The sequence below is a fragment of the Brassica napus genome, chromosome C4 (genome assembly GCF_020379485.1).
Source record: "Brassica napus cultivar Da-Ae chromosome C4, Da-Ae, whole genome shotgun sequence".
Taxonomy (NCBI): domain Eukaryota; kingdom Viridiplantae; phylum Streptophyta; class Magnoliopsida; order Brassicales; family Brassicaceae; genus Brassica; species Brassica napus.
Window position 1 is genome coordinate 368,676 of NC_063447.1, and position 17,782 is coordinate 386,457.

The 17,782-nt window shown below is 37.1% G+C and overlaps 6 protein-coding genes and 1 long non-coding RNA gene across 8 annotated transcripts; 5 read left to right on the forward strand and 2 right to left on the reverse strand.

Moving 5' to 3' along the window:
- Positions 1–1,346: 1,346 nt before the first annotated feature.
- LOC106394382 (putative glutaredoxin-C12) lies at positions 1,347–1,853 on the forward strand. The gene has a single exon (XM_013834954.3). It carries the CDS (start codon positions 1,414–1,416, stop codon positions 1,723–1,725), a length of 312 nt encoding a protein of 103 aa, XP_013690408.1. The 5' UTR covers positions 1,347–1,413; the 3' UTR covers positions 1,726–1,853.
- Positions 1,854–3,275: 1,422 nt separating this feature from the next.
- Positions 3,276–3,899, forward strand: LOC106394383 (glutaredoxin-C13-like). The gene has a single exon (XM_013834955.3). The coding sequence runs from the start codon at positions 3,370–3,372 to the stop codon at positions 3,676–3,678; it is 309 nt and encodes a 102-aa protein (XP_013690409.1). The 5' UTR covers positions 3,276–3,369; the 3' UTR covers positions 3,679–3,899.
- A 2,013-nt stretch (positions 3,900–5,912) lies between these two features.
- On the reverse strand, positions 5,913–7,476 carry LOC125585008. Its single transcript, XR_007321883.1, has 2 exons — positions 6,924–7,476; positions 5,913–6,353 (listed from the first exon to the last, which is right to left on the reverse strand). It is a non-coding gene; the product is annotated as an uncharacterized LOC125585008 (long non-coding RNA).
- Positions 7,477–8,467: 991 nt separating this feature from the next.
- On the forward strand, positions 8,468–10,108 carry LOC106394375 (zinc finger protein CONSTANS-LIKE 13-like). Its single transcript, XM_013834947.3, has 4 exons — positions 8,468–9,098; positions 9,206–9,388; positions 9,489–9,721; positions 9,817–10,108. The coding sequence occupies exons 1-4, from the start codon at positions 8,601–8,603 to the stop codon at positions 9,905–9,907; spliced, it is 1,005 nt and encodes a 334-aa protein (XP_013690401.2). The 5' UTR covers positions 8,468–8,600; the 3' UTR covers positions 9,908–10,108.
- Positions 10,109–10,111: 3 nt separating this feature from the next.
- Positions 10,112–11,865, forward strand: LOC106394377 (protein NETWORKED 3C-like). The gene has a single exon (XM_013834948.3). It carries the CDS (start codon positions 10,994–10,996, stop codon positions 11,630–11,632), a length of 639 nt encoding a protein of 212 aa, XP_013690402.1. The 5' UTR covers positions 10,112–10,993; the 3' UTR covers positions 11,633–11,865.
- A 125-nt stretch (positions 11,866–11,990) lies between these two features.
- On the reverse strand, positions 11,991–13,999 carry LOC106394380 (classical arabinogalactan protein 26-like). Of its 2 annotated transcripts, XM_013834952.2 has the most exons (6): positions 13,854–13,999; positions 13,739–13,778; positions 13,337–13,630; positions 13,139–13,222; positions 12,703–12,783; positions 11,991–12,609 (listed from the first exon to the last, which is right to left on the reverse strand). In XM_013834952.2, exons 5-6 carry the CDS (start codon positions 12,723–12,725, stop codon positions 12,135–12,137), a joined length of 498 nt encoding a protein of 165 aa, XP_013690406.2. In that variant the 5' UTR covers positions 12,726–12,783; positions 13,139–13,222; positions 13,337–13,630; positions 13,739–13,778; positions 13,854–13,999; the 3' UTR covers positions 11,991–12,134. The 2 variants fall into 2 exon arrangements, with proteins under 2 accessions (XP_013690406.2, XP_048609252.1); XM_048753295.1 differs by having other exon boundaries at positions 13,739–13,932.
- A 60-nt stretch (positions 14,000–14,059) lies between these two features.
- LOC106394372 (trafficking protein particle complex subunit 13-like) lies at positions 14,060–17,018 on the forward strand. The gene is made up of 9 exons (XM_013834944.3): positions 14,060–14,642; positions 14,716–14,818; positions 14,889–15,040; positions 15,124–15,331; positions 15,790–15,864; positions 15,967–16,083; positions 16,365–16,409; positions 16,483–16,581; positions 16,710–17,018. Exons 1-9 carry the CDS (start codon positions 14,143–14,145, stop codon positions 16,728–16,730), a joined length of 1,320 nt encoding a protein of 439 aa, XP_013690398.1. The 5' UTR covers positions 14,060–14,142; the 3' UTR covers positions 16,731–17,018.
- Positions 17,019–17,782: the final 764 nt, after the last annotated feature.

The following is a 17,782-nucleotide window of genomic DNA, read 5'->3' on the forward strand; positions in this document are numbered from 1 at the left end:
GTAAATCCTAAACCCAAAACCTATAACTAAACCCTAATCCTAGACCGAAAACCCAAACGGTAAACCCTAAACCCAAACCCCAAACTTAGATGCTATATGGTTTGGGTTAAGGTTTACGGTTTGAGTTTAGGGTCTAAGACTTGGGTTTAGGGTATAGGATTTCGGTTTATAGTATATTTTTTGGGTTTAAGGTATATAATTTGGGTTTAGAGTCTAGGATTAGGGTTTAGGGTATATGGTTTGGGTTTAGAGGTTTGAATTTGGGTTTAGAATTTAGGGTATAGGGTTTAGAATTTAAGATTTAGGGTTTAGAGTTTCTCTGGAAGCGTTAACGTTGTTAAAATTAGCGTTTTTATTTTTTGTATCTATTTTTTATTTAATTTAATATTTTTTAATTAATAATTTATGTGTCACTTTGAATGGTCTTAAAGGGTGGGATTAATTTAAAAGTTCTGTCCTTTACAGATACTCTAACCTTTATAAATCTCAAAATTAGATTACATGTTTCATTAACTATCAAAAAAGCAAGCGTTAAATATTCTAAACAAATGAATAAATAAATGGTAAGGGTATGTGATGCTGCTGCCTGTCGTCGCAGACACACCTGCTTTATGTAACTTTTAAACATATAGAACCTGAAATACATAATATAGGGGGTTGTTTCAGAAAAGAAAACATAATATAGGGGGTAATTTATTTCAGAGAAAATATGCCTGGCTAGCCTTTTAATCACATTTTCGTTTCAGAAAAAAAAAAACATAATATAGGGGCAGCAAAGCGATAGATTTTTTTTTTTTATGAATCTACAATAATAAAAGCTATCCTAGCTTAGTGCAACAGAACCATAGAACAAATCATTTTTTCATCTAAAATGTAACAGAACCATAGAATAAATCATTTACCCAGTTTTTAGAGAAAAAAAACTGTTTCCATATATTGCATTTTTCATTTTAATATCTGTTTTTAGCTTTTTGCTTACACATAAAACTATTAACGATGCTATGTTTTATAGTTGTTTTCTATAATATCTAATTAAATGAAATAAATCTTAAGAAGTGCTTTAATTTTTTTTTTAAAATAGATGCCTTTAAGCCAAGTTACAAAAAGAGGAAATATTTGATGCTCTAGGCTAATGTTTATTTTTTCTTAAGCACGGCTATGTATAGGGGGTAATTTATTTTGGTATATTTTCTTAGAATTTACTAGACGTGTTTTTTTTTGGTCATAGAGTAGTTATATACCTTTTCTATAAAAAAGTTATATAATAGTATGTTTTATCCTCGTGACAAAAAAAAGTATGTTTTATCCATGGGATTTAAATATCCAAAATCTAGCACACAAGGGACTATAAATATCAGGCGCTTGTTCAGCACCAACTAATCCAAGGTTGTTTCTTCTAACATTTCTTGATCAATGGAACGAGTAAGGGATCTGGCATCGAAGAAAGCGGCAGTGATTTTCACGAAGAGCTCGTGTTGCATGTGTCATAGCATCAAGACTCTCTTCTACGAGCTAGGGGCAAGTCCTGCGGTCCATGAACTCGACAAGGACCCACAAGGCCGAGACATGGAACAAGCCCTCTTTGGGGCCTTCGGCTCTACTCAGGCTGTCCCGGCGGTTTTCATAGGTGGGAGGTACGTCGGCTCAGCTAAAGACATCATCTCCTTCCACGTGAATGGCTCGCTCAAGCAAATGCTAAAGGACTCCAAAGCAATTTGGTTGTGATTAATTACTGTTAATTCGCTTACATATCGTGATCAATGATATATTTATATAAGTTTAAACTTTAAACTATACATTGTGGGGATGTGTCTTAAATGCTGGCACTATGAAATAAAATGTTAATAGAACCATGCATGCATATATATAAGAAGATTATGCATTTGAGTTTGCCCCCAACAAAAACCAGAGAAGACCATGCTCCGGGAGATTAGTTAATTATTAGTTGATACGGACCAGCTAATCAATTATAACATAACTTTGTAAGGTAAATGGAAACCGAGTAAGTTAGCAATATATCTTTTGATGATTGGACAAAACAAAACTGTATCCCTTGAATAACTGAACGATATACAAATTAATATCAAACTATGCATAACAGCATCGCTTGAATAAAACAGAACTATGCAAGCACATGAAAAGCTACTCCCATAAAACAATTGGAATAAAGCAGCCCATAAAAAGCCCTTTTTTAAAAAAAAAAAAAAAAAAACTAGCTCATGCGTGGGATCTAAGCGTACGATTCGTGCTTCCGGCAATAGGGACATTTGGAAAGAAGAGATCAGTAATATAAGAAGAAAGCTAATTAAGAATATAAGAAAAAATAAAGAAACGAATCAATATTCTTTTGGCAAGTTGGTACGTTTCAGAATCATATTGTATTTTGCTATATATGTGCGTGTGTGTGGACTTCTCACCGTAAGAGCTCGCATCTTCTTTCATTTTAACATTCTTTGGCGCAAAGATTCAATCATCGATCTTTTTTTTTTTTGTCACTGAAAACTTCATTAATAATAAAAGGTAGGAGAATGAGCCAAATAATCGATCAAAGGAGATTGAATTTGAATCATAGATTCAATCATCGATCAAAGGAGATTTGTCAAGAGAATACATACGGTACGTACGAGCTAGCTAGCTGGTACGTTTCAGAATCATACGGCACGTACGAGCTAGCTAGCTAGTAAAACGCTAGTCTTCTTAAATTGGTATGCATACCGGTTTAGGAAAACGGCTTACTCAAATTTTAACAAATTGTTTGATCCGAAAAATTATCGCGGGCCAGGCCATGCAGAAAACACACACAAACCCATCTATGCGACGTGCAGTGTCAGATATTATTCACGATTGACCCCATAAAAATGTGAAGTTAATAACAATGTTTCGAATGGTATAGAACAACCCATCAACGGTTAAGTGACGATCCAAACAACTGCAGCCTTGCTCTATACACTCTATAGTAATGTGTACAACTCGGGCACAGTCAAAGAGAATATAAAGAAGAAGAAAACACTCAAATAGCCGTCATTTTAGCTTTTTTTTTTTTTTTTTTTTTTTTCTGTTAGGCATCTGATATTTATCTTCTTCTTTTTTGTAACTGTGATATTTATCTTTCATTTCTGATATTTTATCATAATATTCATAATAACTTTTTGAATGTTCTTTCTAACCAGAAAATAATAAAATAAATAAAAAATAAGAGTCTAAAGTTTTTTTTTTTTTTTGGTTCAAAATAAGAGTAAAGATTTATTCACGAACTTGTTATAAATAGCGAAGCAGATTTCAAGCATTTTACAAACGCAAACCAAACAAACACATACATCGATCAGACAATAAAAAACTTAACTAAACCCTAGCTAGACATCAGATCTCATGGACAAGGTGATGAGAATGTCGTCAGAAAGAGGAGTGGTGATCATCACGAAGAGCTCATGTTGTCTCTGCTACGCCGTTCAGATCCTGTTCCGTGACCTTAGGGTTCAACCAACGGTCCACGAAATTGACACCGACCCCGACTGCCGTGAGATCGAGAAGGCTCTTCTCCGGATAGGCTGCTCCACGGCGGTACCAGCTGTCTTCGTAGGTGGCAAGCTCGTTGGTTCCACCAATGAAGTCATGTCCCTCCACCTTAGTGGCTCTCTCGTCCCCTTGATCAAACCTTATCAGTCTCTCCTTTACTAGCTAACTGGACCAATCAGAGATCCTTCGTGACAATAAAAACCCTTATAGCTATGGTGTGCGCTTTTCTTCTGTCATATCACATATGTATCTTATTTTTGTGTTTCATGTTTCAGTCTAGTTAATCAACTGGTGTATGTTGATGTACGTATAAATCTCTGTTTATGATTACCAAAAATAAAAATAAAAATCTCTGTTTATGCTAATGAAAAGAGTATTCAACAGATGTTAATTTTTTCTTTTAGTTTTGTTGTTTGCCACACTAATAATTTGGGTCTCCAAGATCGACAAGACTTCCCATATCTACTTTTAACTACGAGAAATACCAACGGACAACAACATCATCTTTTTTTTTCTGTTCACGACGACACATGAGTTCTGATAATACTATTATCATGGGTTTCCATTCACAATTTTCGTTTAGGATTGAAATACTTACAAGTATCTACTCTATATTTATGCATCATATTCACATAACAATATAAAAGATGAGAGTATTCATATTGGCTATTCAACAAGAAGATACTATATGATTATGTTATTTCCAAGTTTTTATTTAAAAATTTACAAAATTGTGATACATTGTATAAATCACTTTTTAAAAAAAATCTGTTACTATCTAGGGAAAATATCCGACGTTAAATTATAAGTGACTTGCTAATTAACCACATGAACTCGTATTCTGGTTATTGTAATTTAACTAATTAAATAGGCATATTAATTAGCACACATTGATCTAGCAACGCAGATTCATTGGTAGATATGATTAGGGTCAAAAGCGTACATTTATTAGAGGGTGTTTTTTCGTAGTTATTGCCAATATACGGAGCATATATAACTCCAATTGTTTTGAATATATGCTATCATAGACTCAGTTTCCACCCTGAAAATTTGAGAGAAGGATAAATTGGGCAATGCTTAAGATATCACTGATGGCCTAAATGTGACTAAAGCAACTTGAGTAAGAGAATAGAAGATCTTTCGCGGTCCAACGTGAATATATCATGATCGCTACAAGAAATCATTAGTTTTCTTTTCTTGAGAATCTCTCGTTTTCTTATTATAAAGCATCATTATTTCCGTATATCTTAAAGTTACCAAGATGGCACGATTAGGAATACTTCAAAGTTATCGAACCAAAGTGAGTAAAAGCCTTCAAAATAGACTTTTGAGATTTTCTGAAAATGTGATTCTCTTGAGTTCAAAAGGCCGAAGGGAAATAAGAAAAGTAGAAGGGGCTTTACAAGATATATGGAACAACTTTTCTTGGCCTCCAACTACTTGGGATCTTGGGAGTTGGGAGAGAATATAATCGGAAGTTGTGTATAGGACGTGTAAGACGTAAGAACCACATCGTTCACTTGTTGTCGCTATTATACATGAGACCCAAAAGAATATATAGACAGAATCTCGATGATCACTTATAAAGTGGTCCATTTTTAAAAAGTAAGGAAAGCTCGTGGAATATTAGTATTCACCAAAGTGGAATGATACAACATTCAGTTTCAGTTTAGTTTCTAGTAGTATTCTCCATTCTCCAACCACAGAATACGCATTAAAACATTATCAAATTACAAGTTGAACAAAAAGCATGAAAATATGACATTAGAAAACACCGCAATGTAAACCTTGGGTTCAGCATCAATTAACCCAAGTTTTCTTTGTGGGCAGACCATGTTGCTTATAATATTTCTTAATCGATGAAACGGGTAAGAGATCTGGCGTCGACGAAAATGGCAGTAAATTCACGAAGAGCTCGTGTTGCATGTGTCATACCATCAAGACTCTCTTCTACGAGCTCGCGGCGAGCTCTGCAATCCATGAGCTTGACCAAGGACCCACAAGGTCGAGACATGGAACGACCCTACTTCAGAGCCTTCGGTTCTAGCGGGCAGTTTTGACAGGGGGAGGTACGTCGGTTCAGCTAAAGGCATCATCGATCTCCTTTCACGTGGATGGCTCGCTCAAGCAGATGCTTAAGGACTCCAAAGCCATATTGGTTGTGATTACTATTAGTTCTCTTACATATAGATACAACCTCCACTTATTTATTATGTCATCTCGTGAATGATATATTTATCTAAGTTTAAACTATACACGGATGTCTTAATTATAAGTACTGGCATCATGAATAGAAATGTTATAGAACTATGCATGCATCTATAGGAAGATTATAAGACCACCATTATCCCAGATTCTTGGTAGGGTTTTTAAAGAAAATTAGGCATTTAATTAAATGGAAACAAAATTAAATTCATATAACCGATCTTTAATTCATGGTTTTTGCAACCGATCACAAAGGAGATCCTTACCACACGTGTCAGCATATTGTGTTTTTGATTTTTTTTCCTTTTTCTTTTTTCTTTTTTCTTTTTTTCTTTTCTTTCTTTTTTCTTCTTATCGTCTTCCTCTCTCTCATCTGCGACATGGATTCATCATCACCAAATCACCTCCATGTTTAGACAAGCTTCTCGCCTCCTCTACGACGGATCGCCGCCAGATCCTCGAAATCGGCGACGGCTCGTGCCTTTTCAACGGAAATTCCGTCGACGAACGTTTGTGGAGTCTTGGAAGAAAGTCGCACCGAACATAGACCCGCCCCAGACTCCTTCCTTCATGAAGCCTCATCCGTCGACTGCCTCTTCGAAGATTTCGACGAAGCTCACCGTCAATTTCGTCTTCGATTCCGACGAAGGTTAAGGATTAGGAAACAGAGTTAGAAACTCCCAATAAATCTCAAAATCTTTGGATTTCTTAATTAAATTTCTTGATTTACTTTTATTATTAAACAACTCATTAAAAAACTTAAATGAAGTTATAGGGTTAATGATGCTCTAATGCTCCGGCAGATTGGCAATTATTAGTTGACACGGAACAGGTATAGTGTAATCAATTATTATAAGATTACGAATCAGCTGGATTTAGTACAAAGAGAGGTGCAATTCACATCAGACATGCGAGATGTAGTACCACATGTCTCAACAAGATCACATTCAAAAACTTCAAGCACTGGCTGCATTAATTATAGGGACATGAAGAGTGAATTTGATTAACGAACGGAATAAACAAATCTAACAACACAAATAAGCACAACAGTAAAATACTACCTAAATGATATGACCTAAAAATACTTCTTGTTAAATTTTTAATTTTATAATACTGTTAAAGTCGTATATACATTGTTTGAATGATAATAAACTTAAGTAACATTAGTTTTGAGCCATAATACAAAGTAAGCAAAGGCAAACCTAGATTATGGATCGCTGCATATGTGTCAGTGTTCATCAAGAGGAGTACGCACGTTGTCTTAATGGAGATGAAGTTTGACAGAGATTATCATGTATCGCTGATATGTTCGAGATAGTGTTTTCACTCATGTTTCGAGCTAACTAGGTCAATCAATCAGTCATGGTTTAGTTATATCGGTTAAATAAAAACAGTAGGGTTCGAGAGAAGTCTAATTAATTAGTTGCATCGACGTAGACAACAAATTAAGATGATGAACTAATTGAGGAGCGATAAGGTTTTAATATCGTGGGATCCGTTCCAATTCGTCTAGTAGTATCATTCAAACGAAAGAAACAAAAAATGAGCTCACTTTCGAGCATTCTAGCTATGTCGGTAACGTGGCAAAGTCTTTTATTTATTGTTTGTTTATTTTTGCCGTGTTTTTAAAATATCCATCAAATCGACAACACTGATTAACAAACAACAACGAGCTTTCCTTCTCTATCGTCCCTATTTGGCCACGATGTTTGGGAATTTTCTAGTATTACTTTTTTCTAGACTAATATTTTTTTTTTTTTTTTTTTTTTTTTTTTTTTTAACTGACTAATATTTTCTTCAGTTCTTTAATTTGGCTCCAACCGATGACATGTAAAATTAAAGTTGAGTTATAGTATATATTATAATTTGACGTAAATAATAAGTGAGAAAACTGTAAATTTATATAGTAAATTTGAATTAAAAATAAGATTTACTATTTTACTAAAGGCTGATATTTATATATATAAATTGCAGTATAGTATTTTTAATAAAGTAAAAAATGTAACATAAGAATATTAACCTAGTTCAAAAATAAATAAATTATAATATTTTATATTATTAATATGTAAAAGGTAAAAATTTGACAGAAAGTAAGTTGCAATATATATATTTTTAAAATTCCTATAACTACTCATAATATTATTTGTTTCAATATCACTAAGAAAATAAATCAAATGAAATAAGAATAACTTATATAATTGGAAGTTTTAAAATTAGTGAAAACTGTAACTCTGAAAAATGACACTCATGATCTTGAGTTAAGTTTTGATTTAACAATTTTGTAAAGAATGTAACTCAAGTTTTTAACTCAAACATAATACATAATAATTCAACCTTTAAATCAGAAAGTTAAATTTAATACGTGATTGATAATATTTTCGAGTTATTTATGAATTAGACCTATAACTCAAGCTAAATAAACATTATCATAAGCCACCGATCGATCAAAGCCTCTAATTACTATTTTTTCTTTTTAGAGCCTAATAATTTTTTTTTTTTTTGTCTTTTAATATGTTTGAGTACAACCAAGCAAAGTATTTTATGGTAGCCTAATCCACAGAGTGTGTAAAAAGGTTGGGGTCGTCTACCTTTTCAGTTCACGGGAAGCAGGAGAGTGTGTTTGTGTGTTCACTGTTTGCAGATTAACTTATTGCCCAAGAAAAGTTGACTTGTCAAAAGAAATGGGCGTCACTGTAAACGTCACTTGGTTGTGACTTGTACACGAGAAATAAAAAGCTACCAAACTAGTTGGAAGAAAATATCGCATTTCCTTCAAAAAAAATATCAGATCCGAAAGAAGAAGAAGAAGAAGATTCTTTCTTTCTTTCTCCTTCTTCATATCTACCACAGGAAAAAAGAGAGCCTTACCGTCTCCTCAAATGGAAAAAGAAGAAGAAGAAGAAGGATCCCATCATCGCATCTGTGACTATTGCGAGTCCTCGGTGGCTCTCGTCTACTGCAAAGCAGACTCAGCCAAGCTATGTCTCGCCTGCGACAATCAAGTCCACGTAACGAACCAGCTCTTCTCGAAACACTTCAGGTCACTCCTCTGCGACTCCTGCGACGACTCTCCCTCTTCCGTGTTCTGCGACACGGAAAGCTCAGTGCTATGCCAGAACTGTGACTGGCAACACCACACCTCCTCCTCCTCGCTTCACAGCCGCAGACCCTTGGAAGGGTTTTCGGGGTGTCCTTCCGTGACAGAGCTACTGGCACTCGTGGGCCTCGATGACCTCAGTGACAAAGCTCTGTTCCTTCCCCATCCCCGAGGAGGATCGGAGCAGACCCCTCCGCAGATCGTTAGCCTTAACGATCTGGTTGCTTCGGACGGGTCGAGTCACAATTACCGGGCCATGGATGTTCCTCCTCTCCCTAAGGTACATATCATGATGCTTATCTTAAAAAAAAAAAAAAAACTGTTTCTTTTAAGAGAAATGAATCCTCTGTTTTTGAAAATTTATTTATTTCTCTCTCTCTGTCGTAGAATCGCCACGCCACCTGCGGGAGACACAAAGAGGAGATGATCAGACAGCTCCGTGAACTCTCGAGATCCGAGCCTAGTTGTCTCAAATACGAGACCCTTGATGCTGAGCTCGACACCACCGGATTCCTCTTTCTTGAACCGGGAAACGATGACTATCTGTTTTCTTCTACATTTGAATCTCAGGTATTATTTGTTTCTTCTACATCTGTTTTCTTCTTATTGGTCAGTTCTGCTGGTCGGTCTCTCAATTTTTTTAAAAAAAATCAATTTTTTTTTTTTTAAGGTGGGTGGACTGAAATGGTTCGAGGATCAACAAGAAGACTATTATCCGTATTCAGATGATAATAATGTAAACCAGAGAGGCTGCAGCACTCAACAACAGCAACAACAAGAGTCATCGCCTGTGATGGTTCCGGTTTCCACTAGTACTACTACGACAAGGTTGACACATGAGATCAACAGTCTTGAGAGAAACTCTGCTCTCTCTCGCTACAAAGCCAAGAAGAAATCTCGAAGGTAACTATCTTCTTGACCTAACTCCTTCCTCATCTCTTATTCTTAATTTAGAAACACACGAATTAGACACTGGGGGTGTTTGATCAAAATGTCAGGTACGAGAAGCACATTAGATATGAATCACGCAAGGTTCGTGCAGAAAGCAGGACAAGAATCAGGGGACGTTTCGCTAAGTCACATCCATAATCTATCATGTTGATGATGATAGCAAGTTTGCTTAGTTTCGTAGCAGGCAGGCAACAGGTCTTTGATTGTAATGTCTTGTACATCTACTATGAGATGAGATGAGTCCTTTTTATTTGTATTATTATGAGCTAGGAGAAACATATATGTATCATTACTACCAACCAAACTTGCTATGCTGTATAAGAAAAAGAAAAACCACCAGAGAGATGAGATCATAGTTAGAACTAGTACAATCTACTGTCTTCTCATGTTTTGCGTCTCTCTCTATTTGTATGGGACTTTGCCAAGACTACCGAAACTATGTACACACACAGCTTAGACAATGAGGCCTAAAGACAATATTCTCTTCCAACCAAATACAAGATAGCATGTAGGAATGATTCATTCACATGGTGTCGGAAGCTGCTAAAGCAAATGGTGAAGGCCCGGAAGCAGAGCCGGATCTAACGTTACAAAATTGAAATTTTATCTAATTTTTAGTAAAAATAAAAAAAAAGTTTATATATTTTATTTTGTAAATGCTTATTCTTAAAATGAATAATCATAAATTTTATCTAATAATATAGTTTACTTAATATCTTTAACATTTTTATGTTTTATATAGTATACATTTATATGTATATAAGTTTTTTTTTTTAAATTGGGGGCCCCATGAAGTGGGGGGCTATTTGTAATGTAACTATTTGAGCAAGCAGAGAGGATGGACTCTATTAGTTTAGTTTGAGCATTATGATTGATTAATCTTCTGAAGCCCATTTGTATGGAATTGCCTCCGTCCAATGAAGACTGCCTCTGTATAATGGGCTTTATTAAGGAGAGGGAAAAAGATTATGTTAATGGGCTTATGATATGAGACCGAGAATCTACGAGTTTGATCCATAATATACATACGTATTGATTGCCGTGAAATCTGGAAAAAATAAATAAAAAAGAGAGTAAATTTTCGAATCTGTATATTTACAAAGGGGGGGAAGGGGGCGGACATAGAGATATTCAAAATTTGAAAACAGATTTACTGTTATTCGCACCCAACTGATAAGAAGGGAGAGAGGCTATACGAGAGATAAGTGTTTTGGTGAAGAAGAAATGGTTGGAGAGGAAGAAGAGAAAAGAAGATGGTGGTGGTTCGAGAGTCATCACAAGACAACGACGACGACCTCCTCTAAGCATTCTCAATGGCTCCATTCCACACTTGCAGAGCTTGATTCCAAGACCAATGCCATGTTGTCGCTTATTGAGGAGGGTAACGCCGATTCTTTTGCGCAGCGAGCCGAGACATACTACAAGAAACGTCCTGAGCTTATCGCCTTCGTCCACGATTTCTATCGTGCTCACCGTTCCTTAGCCCACCGTTTCCATCACCTTAAATCCTCCCCTATCGACCACTCCCTTTCCGAGCTCCTTGATGATCCCCATTCCGAGATTGAAGACCCTGACGAAGATGATGTTGAAGCCGCCTCCTCCACTTCGAAGAAACTGGAACAAGAAAGGTTGAAGCTCATCCAAGAGAATGATGCTTTGAAAAGACAGCTGCTAGAGAAGGACGAAGAGAAGAGAGAGGTCATTAGGCAGCTTTCCCTTACTGTTGAGACCCTCAAGGACGAGAACTTGAGTCTCAAGAGACGTCTTCTTCCCAGTGTGTCTCTCAAGAAACTCAGCTTTTTCCATCTCGACTACACGTTCCTCGGGAAGCTGTTCTACAATGGAAATGCGCCATCATGGTAACCTCATGAGCACTGTGTACAATACTTTCTTTATGTGTTTGATTCAACACTCTCTTTTTATGTAAGATTGAAACATCTAGTTTCATGCTCTATAGTAACCTGGATTATCGTAATTATCCTCTACCTACTTAATATGCATGTCTTATTTGTTCAATCACAACAAGCAAGCGACAGTTTCAGACATCTACATGTGAGATACTTATTATTTATAATTTCGATCGATCAATTTTGATTGTTTTTGAGGCACAAAACCCTTAATTGTTCGTATGAAAATTGCTCATGATGTACTCTTCTGCCATTTGGCCTGGTGCAGTTGTTCCTACTTGTAACTCTCGTGTTTATGGGTTTTGTGCCTCAAAAACAATCAAAATTACAATTTTCATACGAACAATTAATAGAAAAGGTATAATAATATCAAAATTACAAGAAAAATACATTGTTTTTGTTTTTTTTTTCTGGCAGAGGTTGATGTCAAGAGGGCCTTACTCTCAGTTTCTAAGTGATTAACTAGAGAATCTGGAGAAAGGTAGCAGCAGCAACATGGGGAACACAAGAAGTAGAGAGAGTGGTGAAGAGACCAAAGAAACAGAGGAAGATGCAGGCAGAGGAGACCCCACTGGAGAAGTGTCAAGCAGAGGATCACGAGCCACAGCATCTGGGTTTGGTGGGCTAAGGCTTGAGGGGATTGTCGGCATGGCAGAAGATTCTGACGGAGAAGGAGACATTTCGCTCGAACCCGGAGTAGGGAACAGAGGAGAGATATCCGGAGACATAGCCTCCGGAGGTGAAGCTGAGAAACTAGAAGGCGCTTCGGGCAAAAACGAAGGTGCAGCTGATATGGTGGAGAGCTGAAACTGTAGAAGCTCGGATGTTGAAGTGGGCAGACAGAGTGAGAGAAGGGTAAGGCCAACGAACAGAGAGACGCCCATGATTTTCTTTCTGTGAATGAGTCTCTCTCTCTCTCTGTTTCTGAGAGACCTTTAGAGATTAAAAAGGATGAGAAACTGAATTATAAAAGGTATACAGCTATAGAGGTGGTAAAAGACAAGATTGGTTGGTTTGGTTGTGTACCTTTTGCTAGGGGCAGAGCACATGAAATGTGGAATTGTCGGGTTTTGATTTGGTGTCGGAGTGTTTGTTTTGTTTTGATTTCTGAATAAAAACGCAAAGTAAATAATTAAAAACAAACAAACAAACAAGTAGAGAGACCCGTGAGTGAATATTGAAGTGAGTGCTAGCTTTAACTTGTTTCTGCAATAATCTTAGGTTTAGTTAAAAAGATAAGCAGAGATTCTCTGTAAAATGTAAGAGCAGCAGGCATTTCATTTCTCATCACTATTGAAATGTATATAATATGTTGACTTTGCTCTAAGATTCATGCTATGATTTTCCTCATTACACACTAATCTCAACACAAAGGCGGGCATTGTCATGCCAAAATTTCTATCAAATTCAATCTCCTAGAGATATGAAGAAAGAATGAAGTAAACTTGGAGCAGGTCAAGACCTTAGGAATGAGTAATGAAGCTGAAATATTTCCCATATGTTGCGGAGACTGGAGAGCTTTTCGTCTCCAATAACTTGGTCAAAGCTGTACATTATAAAATGCGAAGGCAGTTTAAAAGAGAATTAGGTAGATGGTTCAAATTAAACTTTAATATTAAAGCCACATGCATAAGTAACTTTGATAGATGGTAAAACTAACCTTAGCCATATAATTTCAATCAACTTTAACTTGATCAAGAAAGTTGAAAAAAAGAAGAAGAAAAGTAAACAGGCGTATCATGTTGGAGACAACGAGCGTTTGTCAAGAGCTTCTTGCCATCTCCTATAATAAAAAAAGCACTGGCACACGATCAACTCGATTAGGGTCATCATTGAGAAAATAGAATAATCTCCATTAAGAAGACATATGCCTTGGAGTGCTGGTAAACTGTCTTTGCTTGTTTCTGCCACGGGATGGGATGGGAGTGAGTAATCAAGGGCAGTAAACCTGAGGCTGAGGAAGCAACCACGGACGGATCAGTCAAATGAAATAAGAAACAGGCAGTAATATAAAGACTGTAGCTTCGATTCATGAATGGAGAAGAGATGTGAAAGTGTTAACCTTTACGACGGCGTTACGAAATGATGCATCGTGCGTGAATCTTGGCAGCAACGAAATGGCATTAGACCATATTTAGTATTAGTGTCAAAAGGAAGTGAGAAGAAGAAATACATACTGCCATTGTGCGAGGTCAGCGACTTGGGCGATGCGATGCGGTGGAGAGATGGAGGAGTATTGGAATTTAACGGTGGCATTCAGCAGGGAGAAGGAGAAGAGTATCGGCTTCGTTACTGGATCTTAATATGGACGCTTTTAACATCAATGGGCCTGTTTTGCTTTATTTTGAGGGCAGCCCACAATCAGATTGTAATATTCAATTCTAGCAGAAACTAAAACAGACGGACATCAACATCTCTATCTAGTATTAACTAACAGAGGGGTAAAATCGGAAGAGATCGGAAAGGATGAGCACCGGCGCGACGCAGGGACCGCACTCGCTCGCCTTCAGGGTGATGCGACTCTGCAAGCCTTCCTTCCACGTCGACCCACCCCTCCGCATTGACCCTTTCGATCTTCTCGCCGGCGAGGACTTCTCCGACGATCCCACTTCCGCCTCCTTGCTCCGACGCCATTTGTCTTCTGCGGAGGGCGTCGACTCCGATCTGAGTTACCGCAACAGATTCCTCATAAACCACCCAACGGATCCAATCGGTCTCTCAGGTCTTCTGCTTCTGCCGCAGTCATTCGGGGCGATCTATCTGGGAGAGACGTTCTGTAGCTATATAAGCGTCAACAACAGCTCCACTTCCGAAGTTAGGGATGTTACCATCAAGGCAGAGATTCAGACAGAGAGGCAGAGGATTCTTCTGCTCGATACGTCCAAGTCTCCGGTTGAATCCATACGCACTGGTGGCCGCTATGACTTCATTGTGGAACACGATGTTAAAGAGCTTGGAGCTCACACGTGTGTTTTCCTCTCACTTTCTCTTTTGTTTCTTATTTTCTTATCAATGACTCACCCCCACTCAATTCGCTAGGTTGGTTTGCTCTGCCTTGTACAATGATGCTGATGGTGAGCGTAAATATCTTCCCCAGTTCTTCAAGTTTGTCGTTGCTAACCCACTCTCTGTCAGGACCAAGGTTATTATCATCCCATCTCTCTCTCTCTCTCTCTCTCTCTCTAGCCTTGTCTGATTGTTGCGCCTTGCAGGTTCGAGTTGTAAAGGAGACTACGTTTCTAGAGGCTTGCATTGAGAACCATACAAAAGCAAACCTCTTCATGGACCAAGTTGATTTTGAACCTGCCAAGCAATGGACTGCTCTCAGATTACATGACCCTTCCTCACAACATCCCCCATCCAGGTCTCTCCCATTTTCACTGACTCGTTCGTTATCATGCTTAATTAATCACTGAATCTCTCTCTCTCTCTCTCTCTGCGTGTCAGTGATCTTGGTGGAATAATTCCTAATCCGCCAGTTATAATCCGATCTGGTGGGGGCATCCACAACTATCTCTATAAGTTAGTCCCATCTGCTGATGTTTCTGGCCAAACCAAATTCCAGGGAAGTAGTATTCTCGGTAAATTTCAGATTACATGGCGCACAAATTTGGGTGAACCTGGTCGCTTACAGACCCAACAAATTCTTGGCGCTGTAAGTTACTTCATCTTTTGCTATGTCAAAACATGACTTGAATATTTGCTTCTTTGTTGATTGTATCTGTTTATTGCGGCCATTTGTGACACCAATTCTGATGAAGTCATTAGTTTAAGCATACAGACTACCTGGACAAGTGTCATTGTTAGATTTGGTGCCAATTAGAACAGCTAGGAAAATCGCTTTGCATTGGTATCATTATATAGCAGTATTATACTCACCACCTTGCTCTACATATCTGAGATCGTTTGCTTGATAAAAAAGAAATCATTATAGTGGAAACAAACTAATGCATTATCTCTATTATGTCGGCAACTGAAAACTTCTAACACATATAAAAGCACGTTTATGAAATTCTCTGAATGTCCTTGTACTCGTCATCTGTATGCTCATGCTTCAGCTTCTCATCTCATCTAACAAACTTCTTTTGTTGTAACACATTTTTTTCTTCTCAGCCAGTCAGCCGCAAAGAGATTAATATGAGAGTTGTGGAGGTTCCAACTACTATACACTTGAATAGACCTTTTTCGGTAATATAACTGTTTTTTGTTCTTTCTCTAATGTTTTAGTGCCCAAAAGATTGAATCTGAATATACATTGGTTTTAAACTGAGCGTATAATGATATCCTTAGGCATCCTTGAATCTCACAAACCAAACTGATAGGCAGTTGGGACCCTTCGAGGTTTCACTGTCGCAAGATGAATCACAGATGGAGAAGCCGGTTGCCATTAACGGTCTCCAGAAACTGGTATCCTATCTATACATTATTTTCCCCTATTGTGTCTGCCTATTGAATGCATTTACAAACTTTTGTAGTATAAAGTCATCATAAATCCATGTTGTTAGTCGTTTAGATTACACTCTTCCATGTTCAGTTCGGTGGCAGAACTATGAATCACACACTGGCTATGCAATGGGTTGAACCCAAACTTAACATTACTGCTAGTTGAAGTGTTTTTGCTTCACCGTTGCACCCTTTTTTTTGTGTGTGTGGTACGAAAGAAAGTCACACCGTTGAAACTCTTGCAGATGTTACCAAGGCTTGAGGCATTTGGCTCCAGTGATTTCCAATTGGTATGACAAAACTGAATATCTCCAAAATGATCTCAAGGGCCTTTTAACACCGAATGTATGTAAATATTTACAGAACCTGATCGCCTCCAAACTGGGAGTCCAGAAAATAGGTGGGATCACAGCCTTGGACACAAGAGAGAAGAAAACCTACGAGCTTGTTCCAGAGATGGAGGTTAGTGTACTCCTTACCATCTTTTTCATTGGTAGCATCAACTCCCACATTTTTTCATATATGAAATCAATGATATTGTTGATTCCTCACAATTGGATAATAACTGTTGTTGGAAATTTGTACTGCAGATATTTGTAGAGTCGGATTAGTAATCTTCCGAGTGATTGTTATTCCTCCAAAGGTCTTGTAATTGCAACACATGTGTGTCGTTCAAGTTTTTTTTGACGATTAGTTTAAAATAAATTTGGTTTGGTTATGCGCTTTTTAGATGCAGAAAAAAAAGAAGTAAAGGGCTACTAACATATTGCATCTTGTTGCGGATTATTTGCTTTTTTTTTCTTAAAAGTTGATTGTTGGTTGTAATTTGTTAATCATGTATGCAGCACCCAATGAAGGATCAATCTACAGACATGAAAAAGATGTATTGGTTTTTTTTTTTTTTGGCTGACATAGAACTACAATGTTGGTGGTTTCGATTAGCTTTGGTTTTATAATGTAAATCCTGATGTTTCTATTCAACTAAAAACAAAGATACAAATATTTGCTTTAAATGCGCAAAAATTAGAAAAATGTAAAACCTGTGTGGTGTCACTGATCACCAATCGAAATATATAGTGATAGCATGTTTGCTCTAGTGAAAAAGCAAAATGTCGCTAATATTATTCACTGGTGACAAATTATTTGGAAGAGAAACAGTCGCACCATAAATAATAATTGCGTAAAAGAGTTACCAGGCATTAGGCCTGGGACTTTTATCCGAGATCCGGATTCGATCCGAGATTCGATCCGGATCCGATCCGAAAATCCGGATATCCGGAGGGGCCGAATCCGGATCCGGATAGTAAAATGTTGGATCCGTCAAAGCCGGATCCGGATCCGGATATCTTAATTTTTAAGTCCGGATATCCGGATCCGTAAGTTTTATTAATAAATATTTCAAAAATAGTAATATATATATATAAAAATTAATTTTATTTAATATATTTTCATTTTTATAATAATATATATAAATTTTATGTAAATTTTGTAATATTGTACATAGAAATAATTAAAGATGTTATATATATATATTTTAAATTATTGTTAATATTTTATATATATATATTAATATTATTTTTTATTTATTTTAAGGATCCAAATCCGGATCCGGATATCCGCCGGATATTACAATTTTTAGGAGGATATCCGACACCCGGATATC